At 54.4% G+C, this 17,469-nt stretch overlaps 2 protein-coding genes across 2 annotated transcripts in view; one reads left to right on the plus strand and one right to left on the minus strand.

Moving 5' to 3' along the window:
* The first annotated feature begins 1,745 nt into the window (after positions 1-1,745).
* On the plus strand, positions 1,746-6,996 carry LOC132809031 (SLA class II histocompatibility antigen, DQ haplotype C beta chain-like). Its single transcript, XM_060822407.1, has 6 exons — positions 1,746-1,968; positions 3,285-3,557; positions 4,174-4,290; positions 5,171-5,200; positions 5,344-5,593; positions 6,903-6,996. Exons 1-6 carry the CDS (start codon positions 1,746-1,748, stop codon positions 6,994-6,996), a joined length of 987 nt encoding a protein of 328 aa, XP_060678390.1.
* Positions 6,997-7,262: 266 nt separating this feature from the next.
* LOC132809032 (class II histocompatibility antigen, B-L beta chain-like) overlaps positions 7,263-17,469 on the minus strand; it is a 13,368-nt gene continuing 3,161 nt past the window's right edge. The window contains exons 2-6 of the mRNA XM_060822408.1: positions 17,179-17,436; positions 16,356-16,637; positions 13,099-13,203; positions 12,777-12,863; positions 7,263-7,394 (exon numbers count right to left, since the gene is read on the minus strand). Coding sequence (XP_060678391.1) covers positions 7,291-7,394; positions 12,777-12,863; positions 13,099-13,203; positions 16,356-16,637; positions 17,179-17,436 — 836 coding nt within the window. The 3' untranslated portion in view covers positions 7,263-7,290. The remainder of the gene's footprint in view (positions 7,395-12,776; positions 12,864-13,098; positions 13,204-16,355; positions 16,638-17,178; positions 17,437-17,469) is intronic.

Genomic DNA, 17,469 nt, shown 5'->3' on the forward strand with positions numbered 1-17,469 from the left:
GACCCTCCCACAGCCCCCGCTCCCTCAGCACTGACCCTCCCACAGCACCCACTCCCTCAGCACTGACCCTCCCACAGCAACCAGTACCTAAGCACTGACCCGCCCACCGCGCCCACTCCCTCAGCACTGACCCGCCCACCGCGCCCACTCCCTCAGCACTGACCCTCCCACAGCGCCCAGTACCTCAGCGCTGACCCTCCCACTGCGCCCACTCTCTCAGAGGGCACTGTGGGAGGGTCAGCGCTGAGGGAGTGGGGGCTGTCGGAGGGTCAGCGCTGAGGGTTGGGGGTGCTGTGGGAGGGTCAGTGCTGAGGGAGTGGGTACTGTCGGAGGGCCAGGGCTGAGGGTGGGGGCACTGTTGGAGGGTCAGCGCTGAGGGAGCAGGCACTGTCAGAGGGTCAGTGCTGAGGGAGTGGGCACTGTGGTAGGGTCAGCCCTGAGGGTGGGGGCACTGTTGGAGGGTCAGCGCTGAGGGAGCAGGCACTGTCGGAGGGTCAGTGCTGAGGGAGTGCCACACTGTCGGAGAGTCACTTGACGTCTTGGAAGGTCTAGACTTTTCAGTAACCTCTCTTCAAGAACCCACTCCAGTCATTTCTCCATAATCCATTGAAACCTAAGCCCTCTGGAAAATATTAAATCAGTTTATCAGGATGGTGCGGGGTTTGGAGGGTTTCAGTTAGAATCGGGGATTTTTCACACGCGTGTCAGAGGCCCAGGGGTGACCTTATAGAGGTTTATAAAATCTTGGGGGGGGTATAGCGTGTGTCTTTTCCCTAGGATGGGGGATTTGAAGACTGGGGGCATAGTTTGAAGGTGAGTGGAAATAGATGTAAAAAAGACATGAGAGGCAATTGAATTTTACAAGAGAATGGGTTTTGCCTGGAATGAGCTAGCAGAGAAAGTGGTGGATGTGGGTACAGTTCCAACATTTAAAAGGTACTTGGATAGACAGATGAACAGGAAAGGTTTGGAGGGATGCGGGCAAGGAGCAGACAGCTGGCTCTCCTTTCGGTTGGAATCGGCACGGACAGGTTGGGCCGAAGGGCCTGTTTCCACGCTGCGTGACTCCATGGCTAGGAGGTGTTTTTGCTAACATTTGGGGGCGGCACTGTGGTTAGCACTGCTGCCTCACAGCGCCAGAGACCCGGGTTCAATTCCCAGCCTCAGGGTGACTGTCTGTGTGGGGTTTGCACGTTCTCCCCGTGTCAGCGTGGGTTTCCTTCCACAGTCCAACAACGTGCGGGTCAGGGTGAATTGGCCGTGCGAAATTGCCCCCCGTAGTGTCAGCTGTAGGGGTAAGTGTAGAGGAATGGGTCTGGGTGGGTTACTCTTTGGTGGGTCGGTGTGGAACTTGTTGGGCCTGTTTCCACACTGTAAGTAATCTAATTTAATAAAAAATGTAATCTAATTAGGAATGATCAGCCATATTGAATGGTGGTGCAGGATCGAAGGGCTGAATGGCCTACTCCTGCACCTATTGTCTAATCCTATGGAGCATTAGTAGCAGTTGCTCGCACCTAAGTTAGCATCCAATTCATTGCTTTTGCTTTTCTTTGAGATTTGATTGTGTCCTGGAGAGATTTAATTCTATTTTTAATTCCCATATTGACTGGAATCTGCACTTCGAGATTTGATGTTGGTGATTATTCCAAATTAACCTCCGTTGTCTGCGGTGTTTTGGTCACATCCTCCCAGATATGCATCTGTTTCATGTTCAGTGTGACTGCTACTATGACAATAACACAATGTCCACCATTCGGTTGCACTACGCCTACGATGGTGTGACGGTCATGTTCTACGATATGGACACCCGAAGGTACGTGGCAGCCCAACCTTTCCTCCAGGCAGAGGTTGACCGGAGGAATTCTGACCCTGATTACGTCGCCACGGTCCCCGATCGCGTCGAGAGCGTCTGCGATGAAATCAAGCAAGCAGCAGGGTTGAGTGACCTGACCCTGGAAAGAGTGGGTACGTTCACCTTATGCAGAGTCAGGAGGGTGGGCTGTTTCTGACAGGGTGAAGGGACTGAGGGACGGGGGGTGGCGCGAGTGCAGAGACGTGCTTGAATGCAGGGTGTCTGGGCTGGTAATATGAAGGTGCCAAACGGTGATCTCATTGAGCTGGAGGGCACATGACAGCACAGGGCTCTAGTACTCTCTGCAGGAAGGAGGAGTTGATAGGAATTAGCTTGGACCTGAGCCAAGGTTGTGAGGAAAAGGCACTCCCTGTCTGGGGCTGCACATCTCAAAGCTCCAGGGACCCGGGTTCGATTGCAGCCTCACGCATCAGTCTGTGTGAAGTTTGCACATTCTTCCCTGTGTCTGTGTGGGTTCCCAGTGTCCAGGGATGTGCAGGTTAGGGTGGATTGGCCGTGCTAAATTGTCCCATAGTGCCCAGGGATGTGCAGGTTAGGGTGGATTGGCCGTGCTAAATTGTCCCCGTAGTGCCCAGGGATGTGCAGGTTAGGGTGGATTGGCCGTGCTAAATTGTCGCATAGTGTCCAGGGATGTGCAGGTTAGGGTGGAGTGGCCGTGCTAAATTGTCCCGTAGTGCTCAGGGATGTGCAGGTTAGGGTGGATTGGCCGTGCTAAATTGTCCCCGTAGTGCCCAGGGATGTGCAGGTTAGGGTGGATTGGCCGTGCTAAATTGTCGCATAGTGCCCAGGGATGTGCGGGTTAGGGTGGATTGGCCGTGCTAAATTGTCCCCGTAGTGCCCAGGGATGTGCAGGTTAGGGTGGGATTGGCCGTGCTAAATTGTCCCCGTAGTGCCCAGGGATGTGCAGGTTAGGGTGGGATTGGCCGTGCTAAATTGTCCCCGTAGTGCCCAGGGATGTACAGGTTAGGGTGGGATTGGCCGTGCTAAATTGTCCCTGTAGTGCCCAGGGATGTGCAGGTTAGGGTGGATTGGCCGTGGGGAAATGTAGGGTTACCAGGGATAAGGCAGTGCCGTGGATCTGGGTGGGATGCTCTTTGCAGGGTCGATGAGGACGCGATGGGCTGAATGGCCTGCTTCCACACTGTAGGGATTCTATGAACTGACCCAAGGTTGTGAGTAAAAACACTTGCTCTCTGACTGACTGGATACAGTCGGAAAAGGACACACAACAGTACAGGCTGAGGATGCCTGTAGAGAGGTGGAGGTGGACAGGGTCCTGAGGTCTGAGGAGGGGCAAGGGCAGCTCTGCGACTGTTTGGGCATCGCGATGTGAGGCACTGAAGGTTCTGATGACACTCGCCCAGTGCTGACCCTAACCTTTGACCCTGTCCCTTTACTGGGCCCACAGCTCCCACGTCTGTCAGAGCCTTTATCGAGGAGAGGCAGGGTCAGAGGGTCCTGCTGTGCGAGGTGAGGAATTTCGCCCCCGCCGAGGTTAAAGTGAGCTGGGTGAGAGACGGAGCAGTTATCACCGACGGCCGGGAGACAGTCAGCGTCGTCCCTCAGAGGAACCAGATGTTCCAGGCCCGGAGTCACCTCACGCTGAGTGGGCAGGTGGATGGCTCCTATTTCTGTCAAGTGGAACACCAGGCCCTCAACGGGAAACTCCTCGTCCCGCTCGGTAAGGTCCTGTGGAAATGGCAGCACCGTTTCCCACCACCCCCACAGCCGCCCTCCTCCCCTCCCACAAACAGGACTATTGCCCACACTGTGCCAAATCCCCACACGATCCAAATATTTACACACTCAATCACTCCATCGTAGGGCATTAACGGGAAGGCCAGTGTTCGTTGCCTGACTCCCACCCCCCCCCCCCCCATTGCCCCCTTCTGAGAGTCTCCGAGGGGGCAGTTAAGAGGCAAGCACCTGGCAGTGGGCCTGGAGTCACGTGTAGCAGCAGGTCCCGTCTCTAAAGGGCATTGGCGAACCGGACGGGGATTTTAACCACAATCTAGGGTCTCGAAGGAGGGGTGTGTGTTGATTTCATTGACTTAAAGCCCCCCTCCCCAACCTGCCAGGGTAGGGTTTGAACCTGTAACCCCAGGGTATTAGCCTGGAGGGGGATGTCTGTGTCCCAGTGACACTCCCATGAGAGTTGTTGTGGGTGGTGGGGGGGGGGAGATGTTGGGGGTAGGGGTTCCTGTGCAGGTATCACTGCTACAAACACAAATTAAATTCTACCCCCTTTCCCCACCCCACCCCCCCCCCCCCCCCTCTCTGACTGATCCCTTCCTCAGAACACGCCTGGACCATCACAAGTGAAACTGCATTGACCATCATCGGGGCAGTGCTGGGACTCCTGGGATTGAGCTTCGCACTGGTCACTACCATTCTCTACTGCCACCTCTTCCACCGTAAGGACATGCGAGACGTTCCCTGGGGATCCAGGAGCCTTGGGGCAGGAGGGGGGGAGAGAGAGAGAGTGGGAGAGAGACTGGGAGAGAGAGAGAGGGAGAGGGAATACAGTGAGGAGGGGGAGAGACTAGGACAGAATGGGAGGGAGAGATGGCGAGGAAGGAGAGAACGAGAGAGAGATGGGACAGGAAAATGGAGAGAGGGAGAGCAAGGAATACACATAAAGAGAGAAAGTGACCGAGGAAGAGTTGTGAAGGAGAGAGAGAGAGAATGTGTCAGTGAAATGAAAGAGGAGAGAGAGACTGGGAGAGAGCAAATGTGTGAGTGAGGGAGACACTGGGGGAGAGAGAGAGAGAAAAAACAGTGAATGAGGGAAAGAGAGAGAATGCATGAATGAGAAAGACTAAGAGAAAGAGAATGAGAGACAGAGAATGGGGGAGGGAGGGAGACGTGTGAGATAGAAGGGAAAAGGGAGCAATGTGTGTGTGAGAGAGAGAGAGAGAGAGACGGAGGAGATGGAAATAGAGAGAGGGAGAGAGACACACTCACATCAGTAAAGGAAGAGATGTGAAGGAGAGAGAAAAATGTGAGAGAGAGAGAAAGAAAGGGAAAGACAGAAGAGGAGAGAGAGAGAGAGAGTGAGACAGAGAATGTGAGTAAGTGCGAGAGAGAGATGGGGAGAGGGAGAGGGAGTGAGCAAGGCACTGGGAGAAAGGGTGGGAAGTGGTGACAGAGGGAGTGAGAGCAATCCCAGGTGGAACTGACTGGTAGCTGGGAGGCTTTGTTTGCAGCGGTGAGGGTGAGGGGGTGGAGGGAGGGAGGGAGGGAGGGAGCCTGAGCTTGTACTGAAACGGTTTCCCTTCTCGGTCTCCCCGGCAGGTTGTTCCCGAGTCTGTGTTAACCCAACAGGTGAGAGACACCGTCCTTACATCACAAACCGTTTGGTCTGAATTCGGATCGTTATTCTGGGGGGACGGGGAGGTGTGAGGGTGGGGAGCTGTTTGGGAATACGATGGAGATTCTCACGTTGTGGTTTCCTCTCTCCCATCCAGCAAAGTTCACCAAGCGGGAAGGAACGCTGTGTCGTTCCAATCTGTGTAACAGCAGCATCAGATCAGACAGCTCAGCCAGTTCAAATACCAGCACCACATCAGGTAACAGAGAGGCTGGGAATCTGGGAACAGGACCCTCGGGAATCTGGGAACGGGAGGCTCCACTGGGAATCTGGGAACGGGAGGCTCCACCGGGAATCTGGGAACGGGAGGCCCCACCGGGAATCTGGGAACGGGAACGGTGGGAGAGGTGGGTGGGAGGGGTATGGTATTCCCAGCTATCTTCCCTCCCCCTACCCTCATACCCTACCCCACCCCCCTCCCGTTTATCTCCCAGCTTCGACCCACGGGCCTCATTCCTGACCAACAACCTAGGCCCGAAACGTCGGTTCTCCTGCCCCTCAGAACCGGTTGTGTTTTTCCCAACCCCCTGCGCTCTGAACTCGCACTCGGGTGTGCTGTTGGTTTCTGAGGGAGGCCTCTTGGTGACAAAATTGTGGTCCTTCGTTGGGGGGGGGCGGGAGGGGAGGAGAAGAAAACTTTCCAAGCAAGCGACAATCCTTCGAATACAAATCCTCGAAAGCGCATCTCGACAATGCGTCACGCAGCGCGGAAACATGCAGGTTGAGTCTGTGATTAAGAAAGCGAACGCGACGTTGTCACTTATCTCAGGAGGGTTGGAATATAAAAGCACCGTTGTGTGTGTTACTGAGACTTTATAAAGCTCTGGTTAGGCCCCATTTGGAGTACCGTGTCCAGTTTCGGTCCCCACACCTCAGGAAGGTCATCCTGGCACTGGAACGTGTCCAGCAGAGATTCACACGGATGATCACGGGTGCTCCGGTTTCCTCCCACAGTCCAAAGATGTTCAGGTCAGGTGAATTGGCCATGCTAACTTGTTAGGTAAGGGGTAAATGTAGGGGTATGGGTGGGTTGCGCTTCGGCGGGTCAGTGTGGACTGGTTGGGCCGAAGGGCCTGTTTCCACACTGTAAGTAATCTAATCTAATCTAATCCCTGGAATGGTAGGTCTAACATACGAGGAACGGCTGAGGATCCTGGGATTGTATTCATTGGAGTTTAGAAGATTAAGGGGAGACTTAATAGAGACGTACAAGATAATACACAGCTTGGAAAGGGTGGACGCGAGGAAATTGTTTCCGTTAGGCGAGGAGACTAGGACCCGTGGACACAGCCTGAGAATTAGAGGGGGGTCAATTCAGCACAGAAATGCGGAGACATTTCTTCAGCCAGAGAGTGGTGGGCCTGTGGAATTCATTGCCGCAGAGTGCAGTGGAGGCCGGGACGCTAAATGTCTTCAAGGCCGAGAGTGATAGACAAGGAATTAAGGGCTACGGGGAGAGTGCTGGTAAGTGGAGTTGAAATGCCATGATTGAATGGCGGGGTGGACTCGATGGGCCGAATGGCCTTACTTCCACTCCTATGTCTTATGGTCTTACAAACAGACCCTTCGTCCCAACCAGCCCGTACCGACCCTAATCCCAAACTAAACTAGTTCCACCTGCCTGCTCTTGGGTCCCAGATCTCCTTTTGTATTCAGGTACCTGTCTAAATACCGTTTATCGTCCGACTGTACCCACATCCGCAACTCCCTTGGGATGTTCATTCCACGTGCCCCTTCCCATCTTGTTTAAATGCTTCCCCTCCCAGCTTTGAAATGTGCCCCCCCCACCCCACACCCCACCCCCACACCTTGAAATCCCCCACCCTGCTCAGTTACCGTTAACTCGATCTATCCCCCTCATTATTTTATGAGCTGATGGTCTCCCCATTACCTTCATCGTAAGCAGCAGAGGTCACATGGAAAGCATGCTTAAGATGCCGCAGTTTTATTCGGGGTGGGGTGGGGGGGTGTTCCCCTTCCCCTTCCCCTTCCCCTTCCCCTTCCCCTCGTGTCTAGCCAAGCAGCAGAAAGTGGAAGCCCATCTTTAGCCGAGACTCAGTCGGACATGGGCGTCTTCCGAGGGCGAGGGGCTGGGGTTGGGGTCCTCTGCCTCACGCAGATGATCAGCTTCTGTCTGCGTCCAAGTCCCTGCGAGAGAGAAAAAACAAGGAGGAAAAACAAGGGTTACCGCACCGTCTGTAACACGTTTTGATCCGATGGAGCTGCGCCTGAGTACAGGGAAAAGTTTGGTTCAGCTAGATCATGGCAAATCAGGAACGACCCAATCAGAGGGCGTACAGACAGAACACGGAGGTGTTAGGTTTGACGCCAAGGAGGAGGAGGAGATAGTGAGGACTTGCAGATGCTGGAGATCGGAGCTGGAAATGTGTTGCTGGAAAAGCACAGCAGGTCAGGCAGCATCCGAGGAGCAGGAGAGTCGACGTTTCGGGCACAAGCCCTTCTTCAGGAATGAGGAGTGTGCGTCCAGCAGGCTGAGATAAAAGGTAGGGAGGAGGGACTTGGAGCGAGGGGCGTTGGAGATGCGATAGGTGGACGGAGGTCAAGGTGAGGGTGATAGGCCGGAGTGGGGGTGGGGCGCAGAGAGGTCAGGAAGAAGATTGCGGGTTAGGAGGGCGGTGCTGAGTTCGAGGGTTGGGACTGAGACAAGGTGGGGGGAGGGGAAATGATGAAACTGGAGGAATCTGAGTTCATCCCTTGTGGTTGGAGGGTTCCCAGGCGGAAGATGAGGCGCTCTTCCTCCAACCGTCGTGTTGCTATGGTCTGGCGATGGAGGAGTCCAAGGACCTGCATGTTCTCGGTGGAGTGGGAGGGGGAGTTGAAGTGTTGAGCCACGGGGTGGTTGGGTTGGTTGGTCCGGGCGTCCCAGAGGTGTTCCCTGAAGTGTTCCGCAAGTAGACGGCCCGTCTCCCCAATATAGAGGAGGCCACATCGGGTGCAGCGGATGCAATGGATGATGTGTGTGGAGGTGCAGGTGAACTTGTGGCGGATATGGAAGGATCCCTTGGGGCCTTGGAGGGAAGTGAGTGTGGAGGTGTGGGCGCAAGTTTTACATTTCCTGCGGTTGCAGGGGAAGGTGCCGGGAGTGGAGGTTGGGTGGGTGGGGGGTGTGGACCTGACGAGGGAGTCGCGGAGAGAGTGGTCTTTGCGGAACGCTGATAGGGGAGGGGAGGGAAATATATCCCTGGTGGGGTCCGTTTGGAGGTGGCGGAAATGATACGCTGTATACGGAGGTTGGTGGGGTGGTAGGTGAGGGCCAGTGGGGTTCTGTCCTGGTGGTGATTGGAGGGACGGGGCTCAAGGGCGGAGGAGCGGGAAGTAGAGGAGATGCGGTGGAGAGGTCAGGGAGGTCCGTTCATCCGTCTAATAACGTCAAGGGAAAAGCTATTCCTGAACCCGTCCCTGTGTGTGTTCAAACATCTGCACTTTCTACCTGACAGAAGAGGTGAGAGGAGATCATTAACGGGGTGGGAGGGGTCTCTGATGACGTGGGCAGTTTGTCCACAGGAACGGAGAGTGTAAACGGAGCCCGCGGTTGGGGGTTTGGATTCCGTGTTAGCCCAGGCCGTGCACGAAACCGTCAGGAGTCACCTACGCGACTGGGCCGAAGCCGTTGGTGACCCAGGCAGAATGCGACACGCCGAATTGCCTTCACCTCCTGAGGGAGAGGAAGTTAAACAAAAAAAAGTCACGCAACGCCCGGTTAGAGTCCAACAGGTTTATTTGGAAGCACGAACTCTCGGAGGGACGCTCCGCCCCTGATGGAGGAGCGTCACTCTGTGTGTTTCTACATAAACCCATAGTTTGCCTGATTACTAACCGTTGTCCACCCCAGACTCCAAACCACGGGAGGTGGGGGGAGAGGGGGCGTTGTTGTACCCTCGCGAGCCTCCCATCTATGTTCGAGGACCGGGACATCATTGCCGGGAACTTGACACTGCCCACTCGGGCTCCTCCGATGTCGACAGAGGCGTGTTCTCTTCCTCCCTCGCCGAAGCCAATGATCGGTTCGGCCTTCCCCTCGAATCTCCCTCGACTCTACCCAACTCCCTCTACTCTGGCAACGCTCCCGGGACACTAACATCAAGATGGCAGCTGTCAAGGTGAAGGCGTCTCCTTGTTGGCTCCAGGTAAGGTGTTGTACTGAACGTGGTGCCTAATTAAACTAATCCCTGCCCTTGGTCCATATCCCTCTGTTGCCTTGCGTGTGTCTATCTAACAGCCCCTGAAACGCCCCTCTACCTACCTCCTTCCCCATCCCACACAGCATGTCCCACACGCCTACCACGCTCTGTGCAAAAACATCTTGCCCCTCACATCTCCTTTGAGCCCTCCCCCCCTCGCCCTCCCTCGTACAGCACAGGAACAGACCCTTCGGTCCCACGCATCCGTGCCGACCCTGACACCCTCAATTATTCCAGTCCCAATCGCCAGCACTTGACCCCGTCTCCCTCTAAACCCTTCCTATCCATGTCCCCCCAGCCCCCACCACTTCCTCTGGCAGCTCCTTCCATTGGCTTGAGACATTTCGACTGAGGGGAAAGGGTTATGACCGTCAGCCCTGTCTCGCAATTGCGTAGGCACATCTAGTCTCCCCTCAGCCTCTAGAGAAAACCAGTCGAATGTTGCTACCCTCTCCTTATAGCTCACTGCCTCTGGTAATCCACGCCTGCACCCTCCTCAAGGCCTCCCACATCCTTCCTGTCATTTGACGACCAGAACTGAACAGACGACTCGAAGTGCGGCCTAGTCAAGGCCTTACAAAGCTGCAGCCTGACATCCGACTCTTATATTCAGTTCCTGTACCGATAAAGGCGAGTGTGCCATACGCCTTCGTTCCCCATCTGTTCACAACCAAATCTATGCAAACGAGATGAATATCACTTTAATTTAGAAGCTTAAGGGAAACACCTGCAACTTAGAGAGCGAGAAAGTTTGTCTTTAGCTTTTGTTTTAATGCTGCGACGTTCTCAGATGGAGAGGACATCCCTGATGAAGGAGCGTCGCTCCGAAAGCTAGTGTGCTTCCAATTAAACCTGTTGGACTATAACCTGGTGTTGTGTGATTTTTTTTAACTCCGATGAAGAGGGCTCTGTAGACCAGCGCTCCTGAGAGGGAAGGATTCAATTAAACTTGATCACTTGCCTCAGACCCGAGCCAGAAGTGTTGGAATAAAACCCTGAAGAGATTCCTTACAACCTAGGCCGATAAATTGATCGGCATTCTGGTCCCTCGACTGAGATTAACAAGTGACTTAAACCTATCCAAAGTGACAGGGATGGGAATTTTGGTGTGAGTAATATTAAGGAATTGAATGGCTTTTGCCTAAAACATTGATTTTCCTGCTCCTCGGATGCTGCCTGACCTGCTGTGCTTTTCCAGCACCACTCTAATCCAGAATCTGGTTTCCAGCATCTGCAGTGGCTCAGCGTTTAGCACTGCTGCCTCACAGCACGAGGGTCCCAGGTTCAATTCCAGCCTCGGGCGACTGTCTTATGTTGGAGTTTGCATATTCGCCCCGTCTCTGCGTGGGTTTGCTCCGATTTCTTCCCACAGTCCAAAGATGTGCGGGGGTTAGGGTGAATTGGCCATGCTAAATTGCCCGTAGCGATAGGTGCATTAGTCAGAGGGAAGTGGGTCTGGGTGGGTTACTCTTTGGAGGGTCGGTGTGGACTGGTTGGGCCGAAGGGCCTGTTTCCACACTGTAGGGAATCTAATCATAACCTGGTGTTGTGTGATTTTTTTAACTCAGGACCAGCGCTCCTGAGAGGGAAGGATTCAATTAAACTTGATCACTTGCCTCAGACCTGAGCTAGAAGTGTTGGAATAAAACCCTGAAGAGATTCCTTATAATCCAGGCCTATGATAAATAGATCTGCATTCTAGTCCCTCAATTGAGATTAACAAGTGACTTAAACCTGTCCGAAATGCCGGAGATGGGAATTTTGGTGTGAGTACTGTTAAAGAATTGAAGGGCTTTTGCCCGAAACGTCGATTTTCCTGCTCCTCGGATGCTGCCTGACCTGCTGTGCTTTTCCAGCACCACTCTAAAGTAGATTCTGGTTTCCAGCATCTGCGGTCGCTCACTTTTGCCTGAGGGATTGAACGCCCTACCTCCACATTTGCAGACGACACTAGGCTGGGTGGCAGTGTGTGCTGGGAGGGAGGAGGGTGGCGGGGGACAGGCTGGTTGAGTGGGCAAATGCTTGGATCGATGTGGGATTGCCCACTTTGGTCTCAAGAACAGCACGGCAGCTTAATATGTGGCAAGTTAGGATAAGGTGAGGTACAACGAGACCTGGGTGCCACGGTAGAATAGTGGCTCAGGTCTGGCCTGTAGGGGCAGCGGGCAGTGAGAAAGGCCAATGGCCGCCATTGTCGGAGGATTGGCGTGTCTGAGTGAGGAAGCCTTGCTGCAGTCAGGCAAGGCCTCGGCGAGACCACGCTTTGAGGGTTGTGTGGCGATTGGAGCTGAGGAAAGAGGTCCTAGCTCTGGACGGAGCTGAGCAATGGTATGCCAGGCTGATTCCCAGGATGGTCGGACTGACAATGAGGAACAGGCTGGAGCGACTGGGCCGGTACCGAGTGAAGTTTAGGAGAATGAGGGAGCAGGGGGGTGGGGGAATCTAACCGAAACATTGAAACTGCTGATGGGAGGGACAGGCTAGATGGAGGAAGGAGGTTCCCGAGCTCGGGGAAGTCCAGTGTGTGTCTGAACACGCGCTCATGTGTATGTGAGAGTCTGTGTGTGTGTGTGTACGTGTGTGCGTGTGTGTGTGTGTGTGTCTGTGTGTGTATGTGTGTGTGCGTGTGTGTGTGAGAGCCCGTATCCCAGTGAGAATCTGTGTGTGCGTGCGCGCGTGTGTCTGTGTGTGTGTGTATGTGAGTGTGTGTGTGTGTGTGTGTGTGTGTGTCTGTGTGTGTGCGTGAGAGCCCGTATCCCAGTGAGAATCTGTGTGTGCGCGCGTGTGTGCGCGCGTGTGTCTGTGTGTGTGTGTGAGAGCCCATATCCCAGTGAGAGTCTGTGTGTGTGTGCACGCGCGCGCGTGTGTCTGTGTGTGTGTATGTGAGTGTGTGTGCGTGTGTCTGTGTGTGTGCGTGTGTGTGCGCATGTGTGTATGTGTGTGCGCGTGTGTGTGCATATGTGTGTCTGTGTGTGTGTGCGTGTGTGTGTGTGTGTGTGAGTGTCTGTGTGTGTGTCTGTGTGCGTATGTGTGTGCGTGTGTGTGTGTCTGTGTGTGAGTGTCTGTGTGTATGTCTGTGTGCCCGCGCGCATGTGCATGTGTGCCCGCACGTGTGTGTACCCACGCGTGTGTGTGTGTTTGTGTGTGCCCGCGCGTGTGTATGTGTGTGTGTGTGTTACACTGTAGTCTCTGCCCTGTCAATCGACAATGGGAGGGCTGTGGTGTTTACCTGTGTGTGTGTGTGCGCCCGTGCGTGTGTATGTGTGTGTGTGTGTTACACTGTAGTCTCTGCCCTGTCAATCAGCAGTGGGAGGGCTGTGGTGTTTACCTGAGTCTGTGATGCCTGAACTAGCCTCTGAACGTACGTCTCCTCCAGTCTGGCCTGGCCTAGGGTGTGTGACCCTGGCACGGTGCCCTGGGGAGAAAGGTACCAACAGAAGAGTGTGAGAATATACCAACCTGCCTGGAACCCCCCCCCCAGCTCCCCCCAGAGCCCCTCGCAGTGAGTGAGTGAGTGAGACTCCCGTGCAGTTACACTCCAGGTGTTGGGAGTAAGCCCAGCAAGCAGTTCGGAGATACCCATTCCAGCGCTGGGGAAAGGGACACGGTTTCTCGGGTTGGTTCAGACTGGCAGCGCCCCCCACCCCTACCTCGCCATCGGATGGCAGCTCCAATCGCGGTGCAGACGATGCCAACAATCCCAGACACTATCCCAATGACGTATCCTCCAGATGGCCAGACGTTTGTCTTCGGTGCTGAGGGGAGATGGGGGGAGAGTGAGGGAGAGGGAGGGTCAGGTTACCTCAGCTCATCTGCCACCCATATCCCCCATTACCCCCGATCACATTCGCAGTCTCCCAATCAAGTCATTAGCTGTGTTTTCTGCACTTACCCCACACCCATAACCCCTCACTCCCCCTTCCTGATTAAACCCCTCGGCCTGGAATATAACCCCTCGATTCCCCTTCCTGATTAAACCCCTCGGCCTGGAATATAACCCCTCGATTCCCCCTTCCTGATTAAACCCCTCGGCCTGGAATGTAACCCCTCGATTCCCCCTTCCTGATTAAACCCCTCAGCCTGGAATATAACCCCTCGATTCCCCCTTCCTGATTAAACCCCTCGGCCTGGAATGTAACCCCTCGATTCCCCCTTCCTGATTAAACCCCTCGGCCTGGAATATAACCCCCTCGTTTCCCCCTTCCTGATTAAACCCCTCGGCCTGGAATATAACCCCTCGATTCCCCCTTCCTGATTAAACCCCTCGGCCTGGAATATAACCCCTCGATTCCCCCTTCCTGATTAAACCCCTCGGCCTGGAATATAACCCCTCGATTCCCCCTTCCTGATTAAACCCCTCGGCCTGGAATATAACCCCTCGATTCCCCCTTCCTGATTAAACCCCTCAGCCTGGAATATAACCCCTCGATTCCCCCTTCCTGATTAAACCCCTCGGCCTGGAATATAATCCCTCGATTCCCCCTTCCCGATTAAACCCCTCGGCCTGGAATATAACCCCTCGATTCCCCCTTCCTGATTAAACCCCTCGGCCTGGAATATAGCCCCTCGATTCCCCTTCCTGATTAAACCCCTCGGCCTGGAATATAACCCCTCGATTCCCCCTTCCTGATTAAACCCCTCGGCCTGGAATATAACCCCTCGATAGCCCTTCCAAATTAAACCCCTCTGCCTGGAATAATATCCCTCGATTCCCCCCCTTCCTGATTAAACCTCTCAGCCTGGAATATAACCCCTCGATTCCCCCTTCCTGATTAAACCCCTCGGCCTGGAATATAACCCCCTCGATTCCCCTCCCTGATTAAACCCCTCGGCCTGGAATATAACCCCTCGATTCCCCCTTTCTGATTAAACCCCTCGGCCTGGAATATAAACCCTCGATTCCCCCTTCCTGATTAAACCCCTCGGCCTGGAATATAACCCCTCGATTCCCCCTTCCTGATTAAACCCCTCGGCCTGGAATATAACCCCTCGATTCTCCTTTCCTGATTAAACCCCTCAGCCTGGAATATAACACCTCGGCCTGGAATATAACCCCTCGATACGCCTTCCTGATTAAACCCCTCGGCCTGGAATATAACCCCTCGATTCCCCCTTCCTGATTAAACCCCTCAGCCTGGAATATAACCCCCCGATTCCCCTTCCTGATTAAACCCCTCGGCCTGGAATATAACCCCTCGATTCCCCTTCCTGATTAAACCCCTCGGCCTGGAATATAACCCCTCGATTCCCCCTTCCTGATTAAACCCCTCGGCCTGGAATATAACCCCTCGATTCCCCCTTCCTGATTAAACCCCTCGGCCTGGAATATATCCCCTCGATTCCCCTTCCTGATTAAACCCCTCGGCCTGGAATATAACCCCTCGATTCCCCCTTCCTGATTAAACCCCTCAGCCTCGAGCAACCTGGACAATGCTCTGAGGTAAGGTATCCCACATATTCCCTAACTTCAGAGAGTGAGGAAATTCCTCCCCCTCTCTGTGGGTGAGACCTTACTCTGAGACGGAACCCCACTGGATCTGAGAGTCTCCCACACGAGGGGGGGGGGGGGAGAGCAACCTCTCGCCATCTCCCCCCATCAAGATTTACAAGGATGTTGGTGATATTGAGCTACAGGGAGAGGCTGAACAGGCCGGGGCTGTTTTCCCTGGAGCGTTGGAGGCTGAGGGGTGACCTTATAGAGGTTTATAAAATCATGAGGGGCATAGATAGGGTAAATAGACAAGGTCTTTTCCCCCTGGGGTGGGGGAGCCCAGAACTAGAGAGGTGTAGGTTTAAGGTGAGAGGGGGGAAAGGGACCTGAGGGGCAACTTTTCCCCCCAGAGGGTGGTGCGTGTGTGGAACGAGCTGCCAGAGGAAGTGGTGGGGGCTGGTACAATGACAACATTTAAAAGGATTGGGGGGGACATGGAGAGGAAGGGTTTAGAGGGAGATGGGCCAAGGGCTGGGGAATGGGACCAGATTAATGTAGGATATCTGGGTCAGCATGGACGGGATGGGCCGAAGGGTCTGTGTCCGAACTCTAAAGCCCTATGAGTCACAAGCAAGCAGACCACAGCAAGTGAAGACAGGCAGGTAGCAGTCAGTACAATGTTCAGTTATCGGCACATCACTGGGACAGGAGAGGAATTCATCAAACCCTGACAGTGTGCAAACAGGCCATTCGGCCCAGCACACCCACACTGACCCTCGGAGGAGTCACGCACCCAGACACATTCCCCAACACGGTTACTGTACATTTACCCCTGACTAATCCACCCTAACCCGCACATCCCTGGGCACTACGGGGACAATTTAGCACGGCCAATCCCACCCTAACCTGCACATCCCTGGGCACTACGGGGACAATTTAGCACGGCCAATCCACCCTAACCTGCACATCCCTGGGCACTACGGGGACAATTTAGCACAGCCAATCCACCCTAACCTGCACATCCCTGGGCACTACAGGACAATTTAGCACGGCCAATCCCACCCTAACCTGCACATCCCTGGACACTACGGGGACAATTTAGCATGGCCAATCCACCCTAACCCACACATCCCTGGGCACTACGGGGACAATTTAGCACGGCCAATCCCACCCTAACCTGTACATCCCTGGGCACTACGGGGACAATTTAGCACGGCCAATCCCACCCTAACCCACACATCCCTGGGCACTACAGGGACAATTTAGCACGGCCAATCCCACCCTAACAGAATGGTCATGCCTGTATTCTAGTCCTGGCCTTCAGGCTAAAACCCACCTTCAGATTTATTTACAGGTTACACGATTACACTAAGCACTCAGTCACGAAAAGCACCCGATGGGGCCACGGGGCCTGGCCCCTATGGGTCCGGGTCAGTACAGAACAGTGATCGTTCGTCCCTTGAATGTTTTCCTTACCCCAGACTGCTGTGAGTTTGTTTGGGCTGCTGGTGTGCCCCACCTGGCAGGTGTAGATGTCTCCATTCCTGGGGTGGACGTCGATGTGCCCGGTGAGCTGGAAGGTGCCGTCCACGTTGGGTAAGACGATGCTGGTCAGCACGGGCCCCTGGAGGGCAGCATCGTTCAGCAGCCATCTGACATCGATGTCCCGAGGATAGAAACCGATCACGTGGCAGTTCAGCCTGACGGGCTCACTACTGCGCGCTGTGCGGTGCGTGCTGATACTGACGGACGGCTGTGCTGTGGGACAACGGGCAATGGCAGAGTGATCGCAGTGCTGATCCGAGTGAGTGTGTGTGGGTGAGAGTAGGTGTATGAGAGTGTGTGTGCGTGTGTGTGTGTGATGGGTAAATGTGAGTGTGGGGGGTGAGTGTGTGTGTGTGTGAGAGCGACTGTGTGTGAGACTGAGTGTGTGAGTGTGTGTTTGTGAGTGTGTGCACAAGTGTGAGTGTAAGAGTGTGTGCGAGTGTGTGTGAGCATGTGTGGGAGTGTGAGTGTGTGTGCGAGAATGTGTCTGTGTGAGTGTGTGTGAGAGAGTGTGTGTGTTTGTGTGAGTGTGTGTGTGAGTGTGAGTATGTGAGTGTGAGTGTGTGTGTGAGTGTGTGTGAGTGTGTGAGTGTGTGTGTGAGTGTGTGAGTGTGAGTGTGTGTGTGAGTGAGTGTGTGAGTGTGTGTATGAGTGTGTGAGTGTGAGTGTGTATGAGTGTGTGTGTGTGTGTGAGTGTGTGTGTGAGTGTGAGTGTGTGTGAGTGTGAGTGTGTGTGAGTGTGAGTGTGACTGACCTGTCAGTTCCCTGGTCACCTTGACGATGGTGTTGGTGAGGAAGATGGCGTATTCCTTGTGGCGCCGATATCTCTGCAGCCGGGCGGGGTCTCGGTTAAACTGACGGACAAGGGGCAGTGCCGCCTCAGTCAGTGCCTCGAACCGCTCCCTGCTGTAATTAAACTGAAGGACACTCTGCCCATCGTACGCAAACCTCACCCTCAACCTCAACTCGGCCGAGAGATCAACCGAGAATAGGAACTGCAGGAGGTGGAAGCCTGAGGGAGGGGGAGGGACGGAGGGAGAGGGAG

This window comes from Hemiscyllium ocellatum, unplaced genomic scaffold (assembly GCF_020745735.1).
Source record: "Hemiscyllium ocellatum isolate sHemOce1 unplaced genomic scaffold, sHemOce1.pat.X.cur. R, whole genome shotgun sequence".
In the NCBI taxonomy this organism is placed as follows: domain Eukaryota; kingdom Metazoa; phylum Chordata; class Chondrichthyes; order Orectolobiformes; family Hemiscylliidae; genus Hemiscyllium; species Hemiscyllium ocellatum.

Coding starts and splice junctions, on each gene's coding strand:
- LOC132809031 (XM_060822407.1), top strand. CDS start 1,746: ATGTCCACCATTCGGTTGCACTACGCCTACGATGGTGTGACGGTCATG. Junction 5,201..5,343: donor AGTCTGTGTTAACCCAACAG/GTGAGAGACACC, acceptor TCTCCCATCCAG/CAAAGTTCACCAAGCGGGAA. Junction 5,594..6,902: donor GAACGGGAACGGTGGGAGAG/GTGGGTGGGAGG, acceptor TTTTGTATTCAG/GTACCTGTCTAAATACCGTT.